Genomic DNA, 19,150 nt, shown 5'->3' on the forward strand with positions numbered 1-19,150 from the left:
CCCCGCAGCCCTCAATCCAAAGAAGTTGAAGACCACTTGTCCTTACCTGCCTCCAGTCTTGGATGGGATGTGTCTGTCCCAGGCTATGTCTTTCACAGCTGCATCCCACTGCCCTGACCCCAAGCAGGTGCTTGGCAAATGTTGACTGAAACCCTGGCTCGAAGGCGGTGCAGTATTAACCCTTTGTGGCCATGGTCTTTAAAATTATGGGAACCTGGCCTTGAACCCTCTGCACCTGTTTCCTGAAGGCTGTTCCAGCTGTGAGCACCTTTTCCTCTGGAAGGCTGCTCTTGTGCGAAGCTGGGCCCCTCTGCTTATTGTCTGAGGCAGGTCCCCAGGCCTGAGTGGGCCACTGGCCCCTACCTCCTAGTCTTGCCAGAAAAGCACTGAAAACCCAAACTCACCCTCTCCCTTCTCCCCTCAGCCTGGGAGCTTTAGACTCACCACTTACCAGACACGAGAGACTTTATTTCACATGTTTAGCTATTAGACACAAAGGGGTCAAGACTTGAAGCAGTTTTTGCAAGTGAAATCATCTGGCCCACCCTTCTCCATCCTACCAAGGCTACTGGCTGTTCTCCAACAGAAGGCCACAGCGGTTATGTCCTCCTGGTACTTGCGTCGCAGGTGTCACCCTTGATGGTGCAAGGCCCTGCGTGGCTATTCGGGTTCTCCCCCTTAATGGAGTTGCTGTGAGGAGATGAACCTTATCAGGGGACCAGCAGAGATTGGCTCAGAAGAGACCACTCTTCTTAAGAGGTTAGGGGGACTAACAGGCTATGGCCAAGTCCCCTTCCTAGTGATACGGTGGCTTCAGCACAGGTTGTCAGCTTGGGGCCTGAGTGAAGTTCGCAGGCTGACAGGGCCAGGGAGAGCAGGCCATTCCCTTCTGGGGCCACTGGCTGGGCTGATCATCAGCGCCCCTCTGGCCACTCTTGGGGCTGTTATTCACCTTGTCAGCAGCAGAGGGCAGCACAGCAAGGTGCTGGAGAGGAGGCTGGGTGGGCACGCCAAGGGCTGGGTGGGAGCAGGTATAGGGCGCTGTGGGCAGGACCCTTCGGACTCATCAAGTCTCCGATTCGTCTGTCTCTTCAGTGGAGCCATCGCTTTCTCCATCCACTTTTCGGGAATGATGGAGAGGTCTCCAGGGGGAGCCAACCCGGGGAGGGGTCCGGGAAGGCAGGCAACTGGCCTCTGGACTGGCTGTGACCGAGTTGACCAGGCCTGGGACCTGGGCCAGCCTGAAGAAGGGAAGAAGCCTGGAGGGCAGCGAGAGGCCTGCTGTCCAGAGAGCGGGGCCTCCATGCCCACTCTTACACTAGGGTAAACCCCTGGGCTGCAGCCCCCAAAGGACTCAGAGGGAGGGACATCTCAGGCCTCTGCTGGCCCCCAGACCCTTCCCTGGCAGATGCAGGATGTTACAGAAAAGTGGTCTTGGCCCCAGATGGGGCGCAGCCGTGTTCAACCCGTCTGGCCCCCACAAGGGGGCAGCATCCTCCCACTTGACACTTACAGCCGTTCCAGCTCCTCGTCCATTGCTGGGTCGTGCATCAGATCCCCCTTGTCAGGCAAAGCTCCTAGGAGATCATTGGGGGCACAGCAGTTAAAACGAGGGCCCTTCAGCCAGGCAACAGATTCCTCCATGCCCCTCACCTTCACAGCTCCCTGTTCTGCTGACCCTGGGAGGGCTGATCTGAAGATCTGAGGACTGCTAGAGGGGCCAAGAACAGTCACGGAGCAGGAAGGTCCTGGCTGCCGCTTGATACATTTATTGAATCCTACTGCTTGCTTTCCCTGTCTAGGGCAGACACCACAGCCAAGGAGACACTCCCAGACAAGTGTGGTGATCCCCTTCCAACACTAGGTGGTTGTGACCTGGTGCTGGGAGTTGAGTTCTTCCTTGAGGCCTCAGGTAACTGGGCTGAAAAGGATATGGTCCAGGCTAAGCCCAAAGGTCAGACATTACCTAATTTTGTGTCCCCAAATCAGGGTGACCCCACTTTGGAGACAGATGGTAAAAAAAAAAAAAAATGCTGCCTCTGCTTCTCCAAAGAGGATCCTAGGGCAAGAGGAGAAGGCTGGGTCAGGGCCAGAGTTAACCTGGCATAGGCAGATTGCCAATTTGTCCAGATCTTTTTCAGATGATGCCTCCTGGCCCCTCTTGCCCTAAGTTAGTGTTTTTCAAACTACATCTCACAGAACCCTCTCATTTGGGGGGTGCCCTGGGGACTAAGGGAACAGGGCTGACCTCCATGACGTGGCAAGCAGTGTATCTCCAGATTTCTATTTTACACACTGGAGATGCAGGTGAGGCCCGAGACCACCTGCTTCTTTGTCTCCCATTCCACCCAACCACCCATCGTTAGCGTGCAGTAAAAGTGGTTGAATGACAGTGACTTTTTTTTTTTTTTTTGAGACAGTCTTGCTTTGTCACCCAGGCTGGAGTGCAGTGACCATGGCTCACTGCAGCCTCGACCTCCCATGCTGAAGCGATCTTCCCACCTCAGCCTCCTGAGTAGCTGAGACCAATGGTACATGCCACCACACCCAGCTAATTTTTTTTTTTTTTTTTTTAAAGAGACAGGGTTCTCCTTATATTGCCGAGACTGGTCGTTAACTCCTGGGCTCAAGGATTCTCTTGCCTTAGCCTCCCAAAATGCTGGGATTACAGGTGGAGCCATCACGTCTGGCTATTAGTGTTATTTATTTATGTATTTATTTGATGGAGTTTCGCTCCTGTTCCCCAGGCTGGAATGCAATGGTGCAATCTTGGCTTACCACAACCTCTCCCTCCTGGGTTCAAGTGATTCTTCTGCCTCAGCCTCCCCAGTAGCAGGAATTACAGGCATGTGCCACCACAATGGGCTAATTTTGTATTTTCAGTAGAGACGGGGTTTCCCCAAGTTGGCTAGGCTGGTCTCGAACTCCCGACCTCAGGTGATCCACCCGCTTCGGCCTCCCAAAGTGCTGGGATTACAGGCATGAGCCACCGCACCTGGCCAGTGTCCTTTTTAAAGGCCCTTAGAAAAGGGGGATGAGGTTAGTCCAAGCTGTGACTCAGTTGCTAACTGGCTTTTCCTTCTCCTTCCTGGTTCCTGCTTTGGTGGGAAGGAAGGGTGGTCATAACTAGGAGTATGAAAAAATACCAGGGCAGATCCCATCCGCCTCACCCTTACTCTTGATTCCTGATTTTTCCCTGTTTTTTGTTTTTTTTTCTTTTTTGAGACTGTCTTGCTCTGTCACCCAGGGTGGCATGCGATGGCGTGATCTCGGCTCACTGCAACCTCTGCCTTCCGGGCTCAACCGATTCTCCTGCCTCAGCCTCCCGAGTAGGTGGGATTACAGGCGTGTGCCACCACGCCCAGCTAATTTTTCTATTTTTAGTAGAGATGGGGTTTCTCCTTGTTGGTCAGGCTGGTCTCACACTCCTGACCTCAGGTGATCCATCTGCCTCAGCCTCTCAAATTGCTGGGATTACAGGCGTGAGGCACCACGCCCGACCTGTCAATTGCCTCCTTTCTAGTCCTAGTTCAGCGGGTAACCTCAGCTACCAACTTCAGTTAGTTGAGGGCTCCCCAGACCTGTGCAAGCCCCAAGCACTGACTCAGAATAACCAGGCTGCGGGTGGCATGCAGTTCAGCCTGCTAGGGTTTGTGCTTGTGTATCCCAGAGCATCTCTGGCTAACTGTATACTGTGTAAGATAAGAAATATAAAGCATGCAGCACAGTACTTAGCCTGCTGTGGTTGGCATTTAGTGAATGTTAACTTTCCTTCCCTTAATCCCATTCCCTCAGCTAGCAAAAGGAAGTAGGGGGGATGCTGTGTGTCTTTTTCTTGAGACTCAGGCACTTGGGATCGCAAGCACAGCAGGAGGATCTCTTGAGACACAAAAAAGAAGCCCTTGCTGGGCGCGGTGGCTCACAACTGTAACCCCAGCACTTTGGGAGAGCAAAATGAGGGGATCCCTTGAGCCCAGAAATTTGAAAGCAGCCTGGGCAACATGGCGAAACCCAGTCTGTACAAAAAACACAAACATTTTCCAAGATGGTGGCTCATGCCTGTAGTCCCAGCTACTAGGAAGGCTGAGGTGAGAGCATCACTTGGGCCTGGGAGGTCGAGGCTGCAGTGAGCTGAGATTGCACCACAGCACTCCAGCCTGGGCAACAGAGTGAGACTCTGTCTCAAAAACAAAAACAAAACCCCTTAAACTCTAGTAGAATGGAGGCTTACTGGCTCTTCCCTTAGGAGAGCAGTGGCTGTGGGAGGGGGAACAGTGGGGTGGGTAGAGAAGGCTCAGTGAAAAACCAGCAAGCAGGGAGAACTGGACCACTGCAGGCTCCCCCACTTTTGTTTTTCTCCCTTTCAGATTAATCAAATTTTTTTTTCAGCTTGGAATAAAGGTCTCCCCAGACACACCTTTGCCCTGTTTATAAATGGGATTCAGGTCTCTTTGATATATAATCTCTAGCGCCACTGAGTAAATAGTCCTGTGTCTGCCCAACCTGCAGGCCCAAGTGATGGGGATCCAAAGCAGAGCTGGGGATTCTCTGAGGAGGGGCTGGGCGCGCCTCTGCTGTGGGGAGACGGCTTCATGTTGGGGCAGGGCGGCAGGCAGGGAAGGCTGTCCTCTACCATGGGAATGTGTAAGAGCCATGTTTTGTCGCGCATGTTCCTGCTCCCTGAGACTGAGTCTGGCCCTGGAAAGTCAAGGCAGAGATGGTGATGCCCCTTCCCCATGGAGCCGTGTTGCCAACAGAGGCCAGCTGCTCCCTGTGTTGTGCAGCAGGAGAGGCTGACGGCTGCTAGCTCTGACTTACCGAGGGCTTGGTTGATTCCATGGTGCTTTGAGAGAGCCATGAGGAACCCATAGAAGGTCAGTCTCTGAACGTTGCTGAGGGCTTCTTTGACAAGTGCTGGGGGTGGGCAGCTAAGAAGGAGAGATGCCACATTCAGAGCCTAGCCAGCCTCAGGGACATCTCTGTATCCATACTTTCAAGTTCACGAGGATACCCACAGCCAAGCCAGGGACCTGCCTTGGGAGCCCCAAGGCCCTGGGGATCCAGGCCTTCACTGTGGTCAGGAGGGGCTGGCATGTTCACTAACTGGTGCTTTCACCGGAGTGGGGAGCAGGGGTGGGAAATGGCTAGGGAAACCAAATCCGTTGCTCGGCCCCTAAGGATACTTGTGCCACACAGGACAGCTTACCCCTCTCTCTGTGTAGAAAAGTTTTATACAAGGAGTACTCTTTCCTTCTCTCTAAAATGTTAAGGCCAGTCTGTCACCCAGTAAATTGGTCATCTACAGTGGTCTTGCCCAAGTGAAAGCAGTCCTTTTGAAGTGAGCCATTTGGGAGCCTTTCAGTCAACAACTGGTTTGGGGGCAAATGGCACTGTTACATTATGACCAGCAAGGGCCCTAGAATCCCTGGGCCTGGCAGAACATCCTGCAGAGCTCTGTTCCACAGCCAGCAGTCTGAGCTCCCTGGGGCTGGGGGGCTGGGGGCTGCATGCCCATTCCTCACCTGTACTTGTGCCGATCACACAGGTTTTCCAGACACTGGTAGAACAGCGACGCCTCCACGCCCTCCAGCATGCCGGCCTCGCCCAAGGCAGGTCGTTGGCGGTGCTGCCCACTGGATGATGTCGGCACAATCACTGTGTTGGGGTTCTTGCCCGACAGCAGATCCTCATAGATGGCAGCCACACTGTCCAGGAATTCTGGAACCGTGGGGGCAGGGGTGGGGGTGGACAGCTCAGGCAGGGAGGACATGTTTTGTCTCTTCATTATGTCCTCCCTTCTCTGTCAGCCCAGTTCCACACCAGCCTCAGTGCTCAGGGCATGGTGTCCTGAGAGCAGAAGTTCTCAACCTTGTTTGACAGCACATTGATGAGAGATGACACTAATCTGTGCTTTCGCTCAAATGTCCCATCCCTCAGTTGTTCCTGGACTAGGTGAGACTTGCCATTGCACACTTTCATAGCACCCTAGGCTTTTTTTTCTGGCACTTAGCCAGTGAGGAGCTTTCTGTGTCATTAATTGTCTGTCTCCTTGCTGGAATGCACAAAGGCAGGGGTCATGCCTGGTTGGCCTGTCCTGCCTAGCACTGTGCTTGGCACACATTAAGGCCATAAATATTTTTTGGAGGAGTGAACATGAGTATGCTCCCACTGGTAAGCCCCATCTTGTGTGGCCACCTGCCTCTCTACCTCAAGAAAGTGTGTTGGAATACCAGCGAGGAACAGAGAAAGCCCGCAAGCTGCTGCTGAGTCAGTCATTTGAAATGGTTTTCAAATTTCGTAGTTGAGCCATTGTTAGAACTGCTGACTTATTGGCCCATCTCATCCCTAGCACACACTGCTGGGCAGTGTCAGTAATGCTCCTGGTCCAATGTGGTAGCTGTCCCATCCCTCTGGGGGCGCTGTGAGAAGAGGGCTGGGGAGGCATTGAGGGGAAAATGTTCTCCCAGACATGGCTGCTCCTTCTCTAGGGCCCAAGAGCTTCAGAGAAATGGGAAATGACTGGTGCTGCTAAGAGCAGGTGGCAAGACCCCAGGCTCCAGCCCCTGCCTGCACAGCCCTTGGGCTGCCATCAAGTAAACAGAATGTGGCGCCCAAGTGAGGCTAGGGCTAGCTGGGGACACCAGTTGACAGGAAGGCCACCTCTAGGATCTAAGGATAGCCTTCTATTTACTGGAAGAGCCTGTTTTAAGCAAATTTGTTTATGAATACAGTCAGCAATTTGTAAACCCAGCACTCCATTTGATGTCTCTGTGTGTGAGCTGGTGTATAGTTATATTTATTTGTCTGTATTTATTCCATCTGATTCCAGAGAGACTTAAGGGTGCAGCTGGGAGAACTGGGGAACAGAGTGGGAGTGTGACAAAGGACTGGTGTGTGTTTTTTTAAAGCTGTGGGGTGGAGGAGAATGTGCACGCAAACACACAATCGGTTGCCAAGGGAGAGACCCTTGAAGGCAGTAAAATAGCAGTGAGGTCGGGAACACTGGCTCTGGAGTCAGCCTCCAGGTCTGGTTTCCACCGCTTATGAGCTGCATGACTGGCTACTTACTTCTGTGAGCTTGTCTCTGAAAGGACCTCTCTTAAGGCTGTTGTCAAGATTAAAGTCAGTGCTGTGCCTGCGACATGGTAAGTTTTCAGTAAGCAGTGAATGCTGTGGATGTTGTTGCTGTCATTATCACTTAAACTGATTTGTTGAGTTGCTGACTGAAAGCACTGTGGTTTCCAGTGTCTTCAGGAGGCTGAGGAAGTCAGCTCTGCAGACTGAATCTTGTGACCACCACTGAACGCTAGACATCCTGTTAGTGACCCGCAATGAAGCACACCCCCAAAGGAGGTGGGGAAGAGAAACGTGTGCCAGGCATACAGATGGGCAGGGCAGCAGGGCGGGACAAGGAGGCAGGGTCCTGTGCGGAGCCAGATGGAGCCCGGGAACACTCACCTGAGTAGTAAAACTGGATCTGGAAGGCAAAGAGGAAATCTGAAAAAGACATCAAGCAGTCCACGGCATCGTCCATGAGCACAATCCTGAAGGGGAAAGAGAGAATCTGAGAGAGAGAACTGGGGGAAGTTTAAGGAGGGGCGAGGGAGGTTTAAGGAGGGGAGGGAGAGAGGGGGAGGGAGGAAGGGAAAAGTGCAGGGGAGAGGGAGGGAGGGAGGGAGAGAGAGAGAGAGAGAGCTGTTCCTGGGCCGCCAGTCTCCCCTGGGGCAGCAGGACATTTAGGAGAGGGCTCCCAAAAGCAAGCTCCTCCCAGTCACCTCACCGCTCCATCAACTGGACTCTACTATCAAACTGAACTGACCACACTGTACCCAGAGTGGGCTCCTGGTTCAGTCTCAGTGGCACCAGCTAGCGGATGGAGTATGGGCAGGGGGTGGCAAGGAGAGGGTGCAACTGTAATGCAGCCAAGGTTTCTTTTCATATACTTAAGCAGTAAATCCTTTCATTCTGCTGTGAGGACCATTTAGTTCAGAATAAATACAGCTGATCAGAAAAGGCAAAAAGAACAGCCAAGGGGTTTAAAGGGTCTTGGCAAGTGGTACTGAGATTTAATAAGCTACCAAAGGGCCAGAACAGTGACAGACACCTCCACCCTGGGACACAGATGGCAGACAAGGGGAGAGGGCAAAGAGCTATTGGGGAATCTGCACTTGTGAGGGTCAAAACCCACACTCATCTTGTGCTGCCACCCTGCTCCTCCTTGCTGTCCACGTTCACAGGTTGCCCACCCCATGGTTTTCCTGTCTCTAGTCCCTCCCACTGAGGACCCACCTCACAGGAAGAAAACCATCTGACTCATAAAAGGATTAGACCAAGGCTATGTTCGTCCTCTGCTCAGCGCCTCCTCTGAGCCGGGACAAGAAGAGAAGGAAACGAGCGCTTGCTGGGCTCTATCACATGCCAGGCAGGCGCCAAGCCATCCGCTGGGGTGGGGCGGGCCCGCAGTCTGTTTCTGATCAGGCCCTTCTGGCTTTATCTTTCTTTCTTTTTTTTTAAATTGTTTTTGGCCGGGTGCAGTGGCTCATGCCTGTAATCCTAGCACTTTGGGAGGTTGAGGTGGGTGAATCATCTGAAGTCAGGAGTTCAAGACCAGCCTGGCCAACATGGTGAAACCCCACTTCTACTAAAAATACAAAAATTAGCTGGACGTGGTGGCACGTGCCTGTAGTCCCAGCTACTTGGAAGGCTGAGGCAGGAGAAGTGCTTGAATCTGGGAGGTGGAGGTTGCAGTGAGCCAAGATTGCACCACTGCAGTCCAGCTCGGGAGACAGAGACCCTGTCAAGAAAAAAAAAAAAAAATTGTTTTCTTTTGCTCTCTCTTGTATTTTGCTAAATCTCTTTCCACTTCCCTGAGTCAGAGGTTCCCCAGACTGGCAACTGGATCAGCCCCAGAGAAAGCCAGGATTGCTCACTGCTGGGGAAGGGGCTCCACAGAGACTGCGATATTGTGGTGCCACTCCCCTTGCTGCCATCTCCCTAAAGAGAGACAGCGGTTCCTGCCTTGTCTTTATTGTAATATGGATAACAATAGAAGCAAGTACCATTTCCTGAATTTTTTATTGTTTTTAAACTCTCCATACCGCATGGCAGGCTATTGAGGTATTTAACTGCATTCGTTAAATTTTGGCCCACAACAATCCTACAGGTGGGTCTTATTATTTCCATTCTACACGTGAAGAGTCTGAGGCTCAGAGGTCAGCCTGCCAAAATCACACACACAGCTGGGGAGCTTGCTGGACTCCACAGGCCACGCATCTTCCATGAGGCCACACTACCTCTGAAAATAAAGCTACAGAGCAAAAACACTAACATTTTACCTCCTAGTTTCTGTGGTTGATTTATTTTCTTTCTTGTTACTGATATGTTAGGGCATCTCCTGGGGAGAACGACAGCTGCCTCCACCACCAGAGTTCAACACTAGAATTCCAGCTGGAAAAAATTCAAGACTGGAGGGTGGGAAGAAGCAGTGCCGCTGAGGGCCACAAGAGAGTGCCCTGGTCCCTCCATCAGTAGTTCACGGGACTAAGTGCACTGCCAAAGGCCAAGTGGTTACCCTCTCTCTCATAACCCAAGGAAAACCCAGGCAGCAAAACCGCTCCTTCCCCACCCAGATGGCAGAATCTGTTTTGACAACTGGATTGGGGGAGCAGGGAGACTGCAGAGAGCGGGCAGTTAGAGAGGACTGGCATTAGCAAAGACCCCCAAACTGCAGAGGAAGAGTGAGCTCTCCCAGGGAGCGAGAGCCACCAGCACCTCAAAGCTTTTCCTTGGCAGGCTCAGCAGGGCAGACAAAGGCTCTGGACGTGAGAAGTCACTGACTTTCCCTTCCTGCCCTGCTCTCAGGACAGCTGGAGCCCCAATAGTCTAAAGTGAATTACAACAGAACAGCACTGGGCTGTGAATATCCCCAAGCAGGAAACCACCAAGGAGCCCAAGCCTTTCCCCATGTTCCATGGCTTCTGTTGATCATCAGTTGGAACACAATGCTCCCATAGCAGCAACTTCCACTTACTATTTATTTACATTGCGATATAATGAAACACCATAAAAGTCACCCTTTAAAAGTGTACAATTCAGTTTTTTAGTATATTCACAAAGTAGCGTCACTGTCACCACTGTCTAATTGCAGAAGTTACCTCCATTTGCAATTCTCACCAATAGGCCCATTCCAGAGCCTGCCTCGGAGCAGAAGCTTGAGCTCATACTTCCCAAAGGGCTTCACAGTCTCGTGGAAGCCTTAATGCTGAGTGCCACAAGCATCTTCCTCTTTCAGCCACAGATGGGACTAGAAGCTGTAAACAGGGCACACCCTTCCAGCCTCAGAAGTGGTCTGCAGCTTTCTGCTAGGGGCCATCTTGACCTCGAACATCAGCAGTCCCTTTGGAGATGGGCTGTTGCAGAAGAGGGGGTGCACACCATGGCAGGGCAGGGGTATCTGTTGGAGCAGGGCAGCCCTGCAGGTGCCCTGTAATACGGGTAACAATAGAGGCAGATACCTTTTTTTTTTTTTTTTTGAGACGGAGTCTCGCTCTGTCGCCCAGCCTGGAGTGCAGTGGCCGGATCTCAGCTCACTGCAAGCTCCGCCTCCTGGGTTTACGCCATTCTCCTGCCTCAGCCTCCCGAGTAGCTGGGACTACAGGCGCCCGCCACCTCGCCCGGCTAGTTTTTTGTGTTTTTTTAGTAGAGATGGGGTTTCACCGTGTTCGCCAGGATGGTCTCGATCTCCTGACCTTGTGATCCGCCCTCTCGGCCTCCCAAATTGCTGGGATTACAGGCTTGAGCCACCGTGCCCGGCCTTTTTTTTTTTTTTTTTTAGTCTTGTTCTGTTGCCCAGGCTGGAGTGCAGTGGCGCAGATTGGCTCACTGCAACCTCCGCCTCCTAGGTTCAGGTGATTCTTCTGCCTCAGCCTCCCTAGCAGCTGGGATTACAGGTGTCTGTCACCATGCCTGGCTAATTTTTGTATTTTTAGTAGAGACGGGGGTTTCACCATGTTGGCCAGGCTGGTCTCGAACTCCTGACCTCAAGTGATCTGCCCGTAGAGGCAGGTACCTTTCCATGAGTACCCTACCTCATGGCAGGCTATTAAGGCATTTGACTATATTAATTAAATTTTATCCTACAGCAGTCCTATGGGTGGGTCTTGTTATTTCCATTCTACAGGTGAAGAGTGTGAGGCTCAGAGACTGGGGAGCTGAAACATGCCAAGCAGGAGGAAGTAGGGGGCGAGTGAAGGGGGGGCAGACAGAGGTGAGGGCTTTCTTTTGGAGGGACATGTGGCTGGATCATAGCAGCACATGTATAAAGGACTGAGGGTTTTTTTTTATTGCAAGCAATAAGACTGGCTACCTTTTAAAAAGCCAGCTGGATCTGAGCTTGTGTTAACAGCAACACCGGCTATGACTCTCCTCAACCAGAAATGTGGGGCATCCTAGACATCCTGGAAACTCCCCCCACCCCACCCCAAGCCAATAAACCATTCACCAAGTCCTATCAATGCTATTGCTGAAATTTCTCTTGAATCCATCTACTTTCCACATCCACAGTCACCATTCTACCCCCAGCCTCCACCTCTCTTTTCTTGATGATGGCATGACCTCCTATCCAGTTTCCCTGCAACTACTCTTGCTTGCTTGTTTTTTTTTTTTTTTTGAGACAGAATCTCACTCTGCCGCCAGGCTGAAGTGCAGTGGCTCGATCTAGGCTCACTGCAACCTCTGCCTCCTGGGTTCAAGCCATCCTCCTGCCTCAGCCTCCTGAGTAGCTGGGACTACAGGCACGCGTCACCATGTCCAGCGAATTTTTGTGTTTTAGTAGAGATGGGGTTTCACCATGTTGGCCAGGATGGTCTTGATCTCTTGACCTCATGATCTGCCCACCTGGGCCTCCCAAAGTGTTGGGATTACAGGTGTGAGCCTTCTTCTAATTGAGTATCCATATTGTGGTCAGAAAGATTTTCCTAAAATGTGAATGTGACCATTTTACCATTGTGTTGGAAACCCTTCACAGAGGCTGGGCACAGTGGCTCATGCCTGTAATCCCAGCTACTCGAGAGGCTGAGGCTGGAGAATCACTTGAACTTGGGAGGTGGCCATGTCAGTGAGCCACGATTACACCACTGAACTCCAGCCTGGATGACAGAGCGAGACTCCGTGTTAACAACAACAACAACAACAAAAACAAACAAACCAAAAAAACCTTCACAGTCTTCCCATTGCCCTTAGGACATGGTCCCCCATTTGGATCTGGCCTGTGAGCCCGTTCCATCTGCCCCCTGCCTCCCTCGACTCCCCCACTGCATTCTGGCCACACTAGTCTTTCCGTCCTCCCTGAAGCTGTCCTTACTCATGCCCTCCAGACAAGTCTGTCCCTCTAGCCATAATGCTCCCTGCCCTCCATGCCTCCTCCTCACCTACCAGATATCTCCATATTCTTCGGGCTGAAGCCTCCACAGCATCTCTTGGGGAAGATGAAAGAGGAAAGCACTTTTTCTAACCCAGCCTAGAATAGGCCCCCCTGCTACTGGTTTCTGCAGTTCTCAGCAGCCTCCTCACACTGTTGTCTTTGTCCTGGGAACATAAGATCTACCAAGTGACACCTCTGTCTCCCTGCCTGTGGCTTGACTCTGGTATGGTGCCTGGCACATAGCAGGCACTCAGTCAATGTCTGTTGAATGAAGAAATGCATGAACAAATGAGTGAGAGAAGCCACGGTCCCCTTTTCCTCTGGCCAGGTGACACCTGGAGTAGTTTCTTAATCCCTCTCATAAAGATACTTGGTGAGAATCTTTATGGAGAATGCAGACATTCAGAGAGATTAAGAAACTTAGCGAAGGTTACAAGCTAGGAATGAAAGAGCTATCATTCAAATACTAATACTTTCATGTCTGGACAGTCTGTTTAAGGGGAGTAAACTAGAGTCCCGGAGAAGAGGGTCAGGCTGGTGGACAGTCTAAAAACCATGATACTGGACAAATGACTGCATTTAGATCCTTTTGCTTAGAAGCGAAGACTAGGGAGGAAGTGAGGGCTGAGACCCAACTCTCAAAGGACTGCCTCTTGGGGAGATACCACAGGGATCTAGAGTTTGGCTCTAGAGATGTTTTCAAGCTGCGTACTTCCAGGACTGCAGTGGCTGATTTGTAAAGGAATGAGATGTGTATTGCCAGAAATGTTCAAGCAGAAGCTTGAAGGCTCATACTTCCCAAAGGGCTTCTTCCAGCTCCGACAGTGTTGTCCCACGGGTGGACAGAACTAACAGCTCCTCCTGTTAGTGCTAAATCTAGTGGGGAGAGAGTTTGAAGTTCAGAGGTCTATGGCTGCGGAAGACTTACTGAAAGGTACATTTAATCACACCATATGCTGTGCTGTCCATCTCCAAATGAATGCTGAGGCCCATGAAAGTTCTAGGCATCTGTGTCTTTAACCCGCCTATGGGATCTTTCTAGCTGTGGGCATCTGCATCTTGCTTTGGAATCTCAGCAGAACTGTGGGAAAAGGCAGGCAGGAAGCTCCTGGTCTGTCTTTACCTCTTTGCCTTTTCCTGCAACCCTTTTATCCCCACAGACAGCTCCTTCATTCTGAACTCAAGCTCGATGCCACTCGCAGAGGGCTCGGGAAAGAATCTTCTTGGAGACGAGGTCATCCCCATGTGCTGTTTTCCAGTTGCTGGCAGTTGGCTCAACACCCCTTCCTGCCAGAGGCCTTCTGCTAATGTGCCAGCTGCTTCTGACACCTGGAGGTGCCTGGCCGCCCCTGCTTTGAAGTGGAGCCAACAGGGAGCTGCTGCCAGTGACAGTCTGCACAGATCTATTGGATCATGGAGGGACCCTTGTGGGCCATGCCTCAGGGCTAGAGAGAGGGACTCTGGGGGAGAAGTAGAGACACTTTGGTTCAGGCTGTGCGGAGCAGAACCATGTGTGGGGTGGAGCCTAGGACAGGCAACTGGAGTGGAGAAAGAGCACATGGCCGGTCTGAGACTGGCCACTTTCTCCCTCCCCTGCTGACTTCCAGCAGCTGGGATAGGCAGTCTGGATGGGAGTTGTAAGGGTGCCAAGTAAGCAACAGCTTCCAGCCTGAACCTACTGACTTGCCAACTTCCTATTCACCCCTAATTAGGGTCAGTTTCCCTGGTCTAGTGGCATGGGCTGCACCCATTTTCCTGAAGTTCTGGATTAGTTGACCCCAGGATTAAGTCCCAGTTCCACCATTCACTGGCCAAGTGACTGTTTCCCTCTGAGCCTCAGTTTCCTCATCTGTGAAGAGGATACAATCATAGTTCCTGTTTCCCAGGATTCTTGTGGCGAGTCAGCGTGATGATGTTATATATGCTAGTGTCTAACAGGCGCTCAGAATGAGCGCAGGCTGTAATCAGTAAGTATATTCTATCTGGTTTAAAGTGTGGGAGAGCCCAAAAGAGCAAATAAAAAGAGAGCCCAGAGGAAGTGTGTGCTACCATCATCCACCAGGCAGAGGTCTCAGGCGGAAGCCAGCGATCTAGTTTCCCGTTTACTTTTGGGGGAAGCTAGTCCTCAGCTAGGGCCAGAAAGAAAAGCCACTTTCCATGAATGGACTTCTTTGAGGAGGTCACATGACTAGCGTCAGTCATAGGGTGGCTGAAGGGTGTCCCCATGTCTGTTTGAGCTCACAGTGCACCTCTAGGGTTTTTGTTTGAATGTCAGGGCCATGAGAGAAGTAGTGATGACACGATGTCTGGTTACCTTCTCCAGGTGGGAGGAAAAAGGCTGCTACGAAGGTGTCCTGGGTCATTTCCTGAGGGTTGCTCCTCTTCTGGACTGTGTTGGGGGCACACTTGTGCTACACAAGCTGCCTCTAGCCTAGGCCCTTGAAGTGGCGTGGGATGTCCAGGTCATTGCTCTGCCCTGGCTCTAGTCTGCACCTCCAGGGTACCCCAAACCCTACCTGCCCTGAAATGCCTAAGATGCTTGATCCAGAGGGTGTGGGAAACAACATGATGATGACGATGATAATAATAGTGAGTATTCACTAAGGGCTGTTAGCACTACACACCCATAAGTTCATTTTCTGCTCGTATTAATCCTATGAGGTCAGTTCAGTGAGTATCTTTATGGAGAACGCAGATGTTCAGAGGAATTAAGAAACCTGACGCAGGTTACAAACAGGAGAGAAAGAGCTACACTTCAAATACAGGCCTCTCTGACGCTAGTCACAGTTCCGAGACCACCTGCAGTCACTTCTGGTAAGGAAGAGTGGGCTCTGTGCTGTCTCATGGTAATGAAGCCTTCCTGCTGCCCCTTTCACTTCTCCCAGTCTCAGTGTTTGTTAGAGCAGCTGCCCCCAGAAGGACTGGAAGCTTTGGCCTGGGTGCTGCTGCTTCCCTGCAGACAGTCTGAAGGCCTCATTACTCTGGAACCTCCCAAGAAGCCTGAGAGCTAGGGGTGAACTGGTCCACAGACCTTAGAATAAAGACCCAAACCCAATGTATGGCCTGTAAAGCCCCACTTTCCCTCCTTCTGCCCTCAAATGCCTCAAACTCCAGGCCATCACTGGTGAGAGCCTAGCTTCTTTTCCATGCCGCTTACTTTCCCCGAAATGCTTTTTGCTCTCACTGCTCTCTACCTAATCCCCCCATCATTTTTTATATAAAGGAAATGTTTAGAACCTCAGAAGACTACAGAGAATAACGTAAGAAACACCTGTGTCCCCACTAGCCAATGTTATCATACCATAACGTCTTACTATCCTTGCTTCAGTCTTCAAAAGCTTTGTAAAATGCAGCATTACAGATAACCATTTCAGCCACCTGTGCACCCCTCCCTCATCCTATCATCTACCTTTCTTCCTGGGGGGATCACCATGATTTACTAAAACTTGGGGGTCTAGCATTCCTCTGCATGTCTTTATACTATAATTAACTCATGCGAATGTCTGTGTTCTTTTTTTTTTTTTTTGAGACGGAGTCTCGCTGTGTCGCCCAGGCTGGAGTGCAATGGCGCGATCTCAGCTCACTGCAAGCTCCGCCTCCCGGGTTGCCGCCATTCTCCCGCCTCAGCCTCTGAGTAGCTGGGACTACAGGCACCCGCCACCGCGCCCGGCTAGTTTTTTGTATTTTTAGTAGAGACGGGGTTTCACCGTGTTAGCCAGGAGGGTCTCGATCTCCTGACCTCGTGATCCACCCGCCTCGGCCTCCCAAAGTGCTGGGATTACAGGCTTGAGCCACTGCGCCCGGCCTGTGTTCTTAAAACATTATATAGCTTTGTTTTGCTTTTTCTCACACTCTGTGTCATTCTGTAACTTTGATATTTTGAGATTCATCAGGATTGATGCATATATAGCTATTCATTTTAGCTGCTGGAAAGAATTCCACAACTATGGTATGAATATGCCACACTTTATTCTTTCCTTCGGCAGAGGGACATGCAGATTGTTCCAGTGGCAGCTATTACAAACAATACTGCATGTTTCCTTATTCCCAGGGGTAGCTCTTGGACTTTTAAAATTTGGCTAAATTGTCCGAACGTAATTGTAACAATTTACACTCCTACCTGCAGTTTATGAGCGTTTCCACTGTTTCACATCCTCACCAATATCTGTATTATGAAACTTTAAAATTTTTGCCAATTTGATAGGTATGAGGAGGTATCTCAATATAATTGGCAGTTTCCTGATTACTAATGAGTGTGGGCATGAAAATATGCCCAAAGGTTTATTACTAATGTTCTTCTGTGCATTGCCTGTTTATATCTTTGGACTATTTTTCTACTGAGAGCCTTAATCTTTTCCTTATTGATTTGTAGGAATTCTTTTTTTTTTTTTTTTTTTTTTTTGAGACAGAGTTTCATTCTTGTTGCCCAGGCTGGAGTGCAATGGCACAGTTTCGGCTCACTGAAATCTCCACCTCCCAGGTTCAAGCGATTCTCCTGCCTCAGCCTCCCAAGTAGCTGGAATTACAGGTGCCCACCACCATGCCCAGCTAATTTTTTTGTATTTTTAGTAGAGAGGAGTTTTCACCATGTTGACCAGGCTGGTCTCAAGCTCGTGTCTTCAGGTGATCCACCCACCTCGGCCTCCCAAAGTGCTGGGATTACAGGCGTGAGCCACTGTGCCCAGCCAATTTGTAGGAATTCTTTATAAAAAAGTTCTTAGCTGGGTGTGGTGGTGTGCACCTGTAGTCCCAGCTACTTGGGAGGCTGAGGCAGGAAAATTGCCTGAGCCCGGGAGTTTAAGTCCAGCCCAAGCAACACAGCAAGACCTCATCTTAAAATAAAATAAAATAAAGTAAAATAAAAATAATTTATGGAAAGCTGAGGCAGGAGGAATGCTTGAGGCCAGGAGTTCGAGGCCAGCCTAAGTAACACAGCAAGATCACCGCCCCCATCTCTACAAAATAAAAAATTAGCTGGGCTTTGTAGAATGTGCCTATGGTCCTAGCTACTCAGGAGGTTAAGGTGGGAAGATCACTTGAGCACAGGAGTTTGAGGCCGTAGCGAGCTATGAATGCACCACTGCACGCCAGCCTGGGTGACAGAGCAAGACTCCATTTCAAAAAATAATAACATTTTAAAATAATTTTTTTGGGGGGGACAGAGTCTTGCTATGTCACCCAGGCTGGAGTGCAATGGCACAATCTCAGTTCACTGCAACCTCTGCCTCCCGGGTTCAAGCAGTTCTCCTGCCTCAGCCTCCTGAGTAGCTGGGATTACAGGCGCGCGCCACCCCACTCGGCTAATTTTTGTATTTAGTAGAAATGGGATTTCGCCAGGTTGGCCAGGCTGGTCTCGAACTCTTGACTTCGTGGTCCACCCACCTTGGCCTCCCAAAGTGCTGGAATTACAGGCATGAGCCACCGTGCCCAGTCAATACTTTTTTTAATTTTTAATTTTAATGTTATTTTTTGAGACAGTTTTGCCTTATTGCCCAGGCTGGAGTGCAGCGGTGTGATCTCAGCTCACTGCAACCTTTGCCTCCCAGGTTCAAGTGATTCTCCTGCTTCAGCCTCCCGAGTTGCTGGGACTACAGGCATGTGCCGCCACGCTTGGCTAATTTTTGTATTTTAGTAGAGATGGGGTTTCACCATGTTGGCCAGGCTGGTCTCGAACTCCTGACCTCAAGTGATCCGTCTGCCTCAGCCTCCCAAAGTGCTGGGATTACAGGCATGAGCCACCGTGCCTGGCCAGAATAAGAATGGCAGGCAATACAGCAGGGTGCGGTGGCTCACGCCTGTAATCCCAGCATTTTGGCAGGCCGAGGCAGCTGGATCACGAGATCAAGATATTGGGACCATCCTGGCCAACAGTGTGAAACCCAGTCTCTACTAAAAATACAAAAATTAGCCGGGCATGGTGGCGTATGCCTGTAGTCCCAGCTACGGGAGGCTGAGGCGGGAGAATTGCTTGAACCTGGGAGGCAGAGGTTGCAGTGAGCTCAGATCACGACACTGCACTCCAGCCTGGTGACAGAGCAAGACTCCGTCCCAAAATAAAAAAAAAAAAAAGAATGGCAGGCAATACTTTAAATCAGTGGTTCTCAATGTGTGTTTCCCAGACCATCAGCATCACCTGGGAATTTTTTAGAACTATACATTCTTGAGCCCTGCCCTAAACCTACTGAACTCTGGGGGTGTGGTCCGGCCATGTGTGGTTTAACAAGCCCTGCAGGTGACTCTGATGCATGCTCAAGTTTAAGAACCAGTGCTTTAAATCTTCACCCTTGGAACACAGCTTCCCAACCCTTTGTCACTTGGGTCTCAAATGACTTAGAGGTGTGATGGTCCCCTTGGCCCAGCTGGGAGGAGGCCAGAGCCTGCAGGCCAATCACAAGTAGTCTTGTCTTTACTGGAGATTTTTGTTATATATTATTTTCTGATTGCTGTGAAGTGCAAAAAGGCCAGGAAGTATTGGCTTTGGAAACCCAGCAACGTCTCATTTATTTATTTTTTAAAATCTGGTACTATTAATAATGCCAACATAATTGTAACAGCAAGAAATTATTACTGGCCAGGTGTGGTGGCTCATGCCTGTAATCCCAGTATTTTGGGAGGCTGAGGTAGGCGGATCACTTGAGGTCAGGAGTTCGAGACCAGCCTGGCCAACATGGTGAAACCCTGTCTCTACTACAAATACAAAAAATTAGCCAGGCATGGTGGCGGGCATCT

The 19,150-nt window shown here is 50.6% G+C and overlaps 1 protein-coding gene across 4 annotated transcripts in view; it reads right to left on the reverse strand.

The window, feature by feature from the left end:
* Positions 1-19,150, reverse strand: part of CUNH11orf49 (chromosome unknown C11orf49 homolog) — a 226,603-nt gene that overhangs the window by 1,746 nt on the left and 205,707 nt on the right. The window contains exons 5-9 of one of the 4 annotated variants that reach the window (XM_033206308.1): positions 7,459-7,544; positions 5,523-5,718; positions 4,819-4,928; positions 1,514-1,577; positions 448-690 (exon numbers count right to left, since the gene is read on the reverse strand). In XM_033206308.1, coding sequence (XP_033062199.1) covers positions 600-690; positions 1,514-1,577; positions 4,819-4,928; positions 5,523-5,718; positions 7,459-7,544 — 547 coding nt within the window. In that variant the 3' untranslated portion in view covers positions 448-599. Of the gene's footprint in view, positions 1-447; positions 1,260-1,513; positions 1,578-4,818; positions 4,929-5,522; positions 5,719-7,458; positions 7,545-19,150 lie in introns of those variants that run through there. The other 3 variants (XM_033206306.1, XM_033206305.1, XM_033206304.1) reach the window with 3 other exon arrangements.

The sequence above is a fragment of the Trachypithecus francoisi genome, unplaced genomic scaffold (genome assembly GCF_009764315.1).
Source record: "Trachypithecus francoisi isolate TF-2019V2 unplaced genomic scaffold, Tfra_2.0 Lachesis_group8, whole genome shotgun sequence".
Taxonomy (NCBI): domain Eukaryota; kingdom Metazoa; phylum Chordata; class Mammalia; order Primates; family Cercopithecidae; genus Trachypithecus; species Trachypithecus francoisi.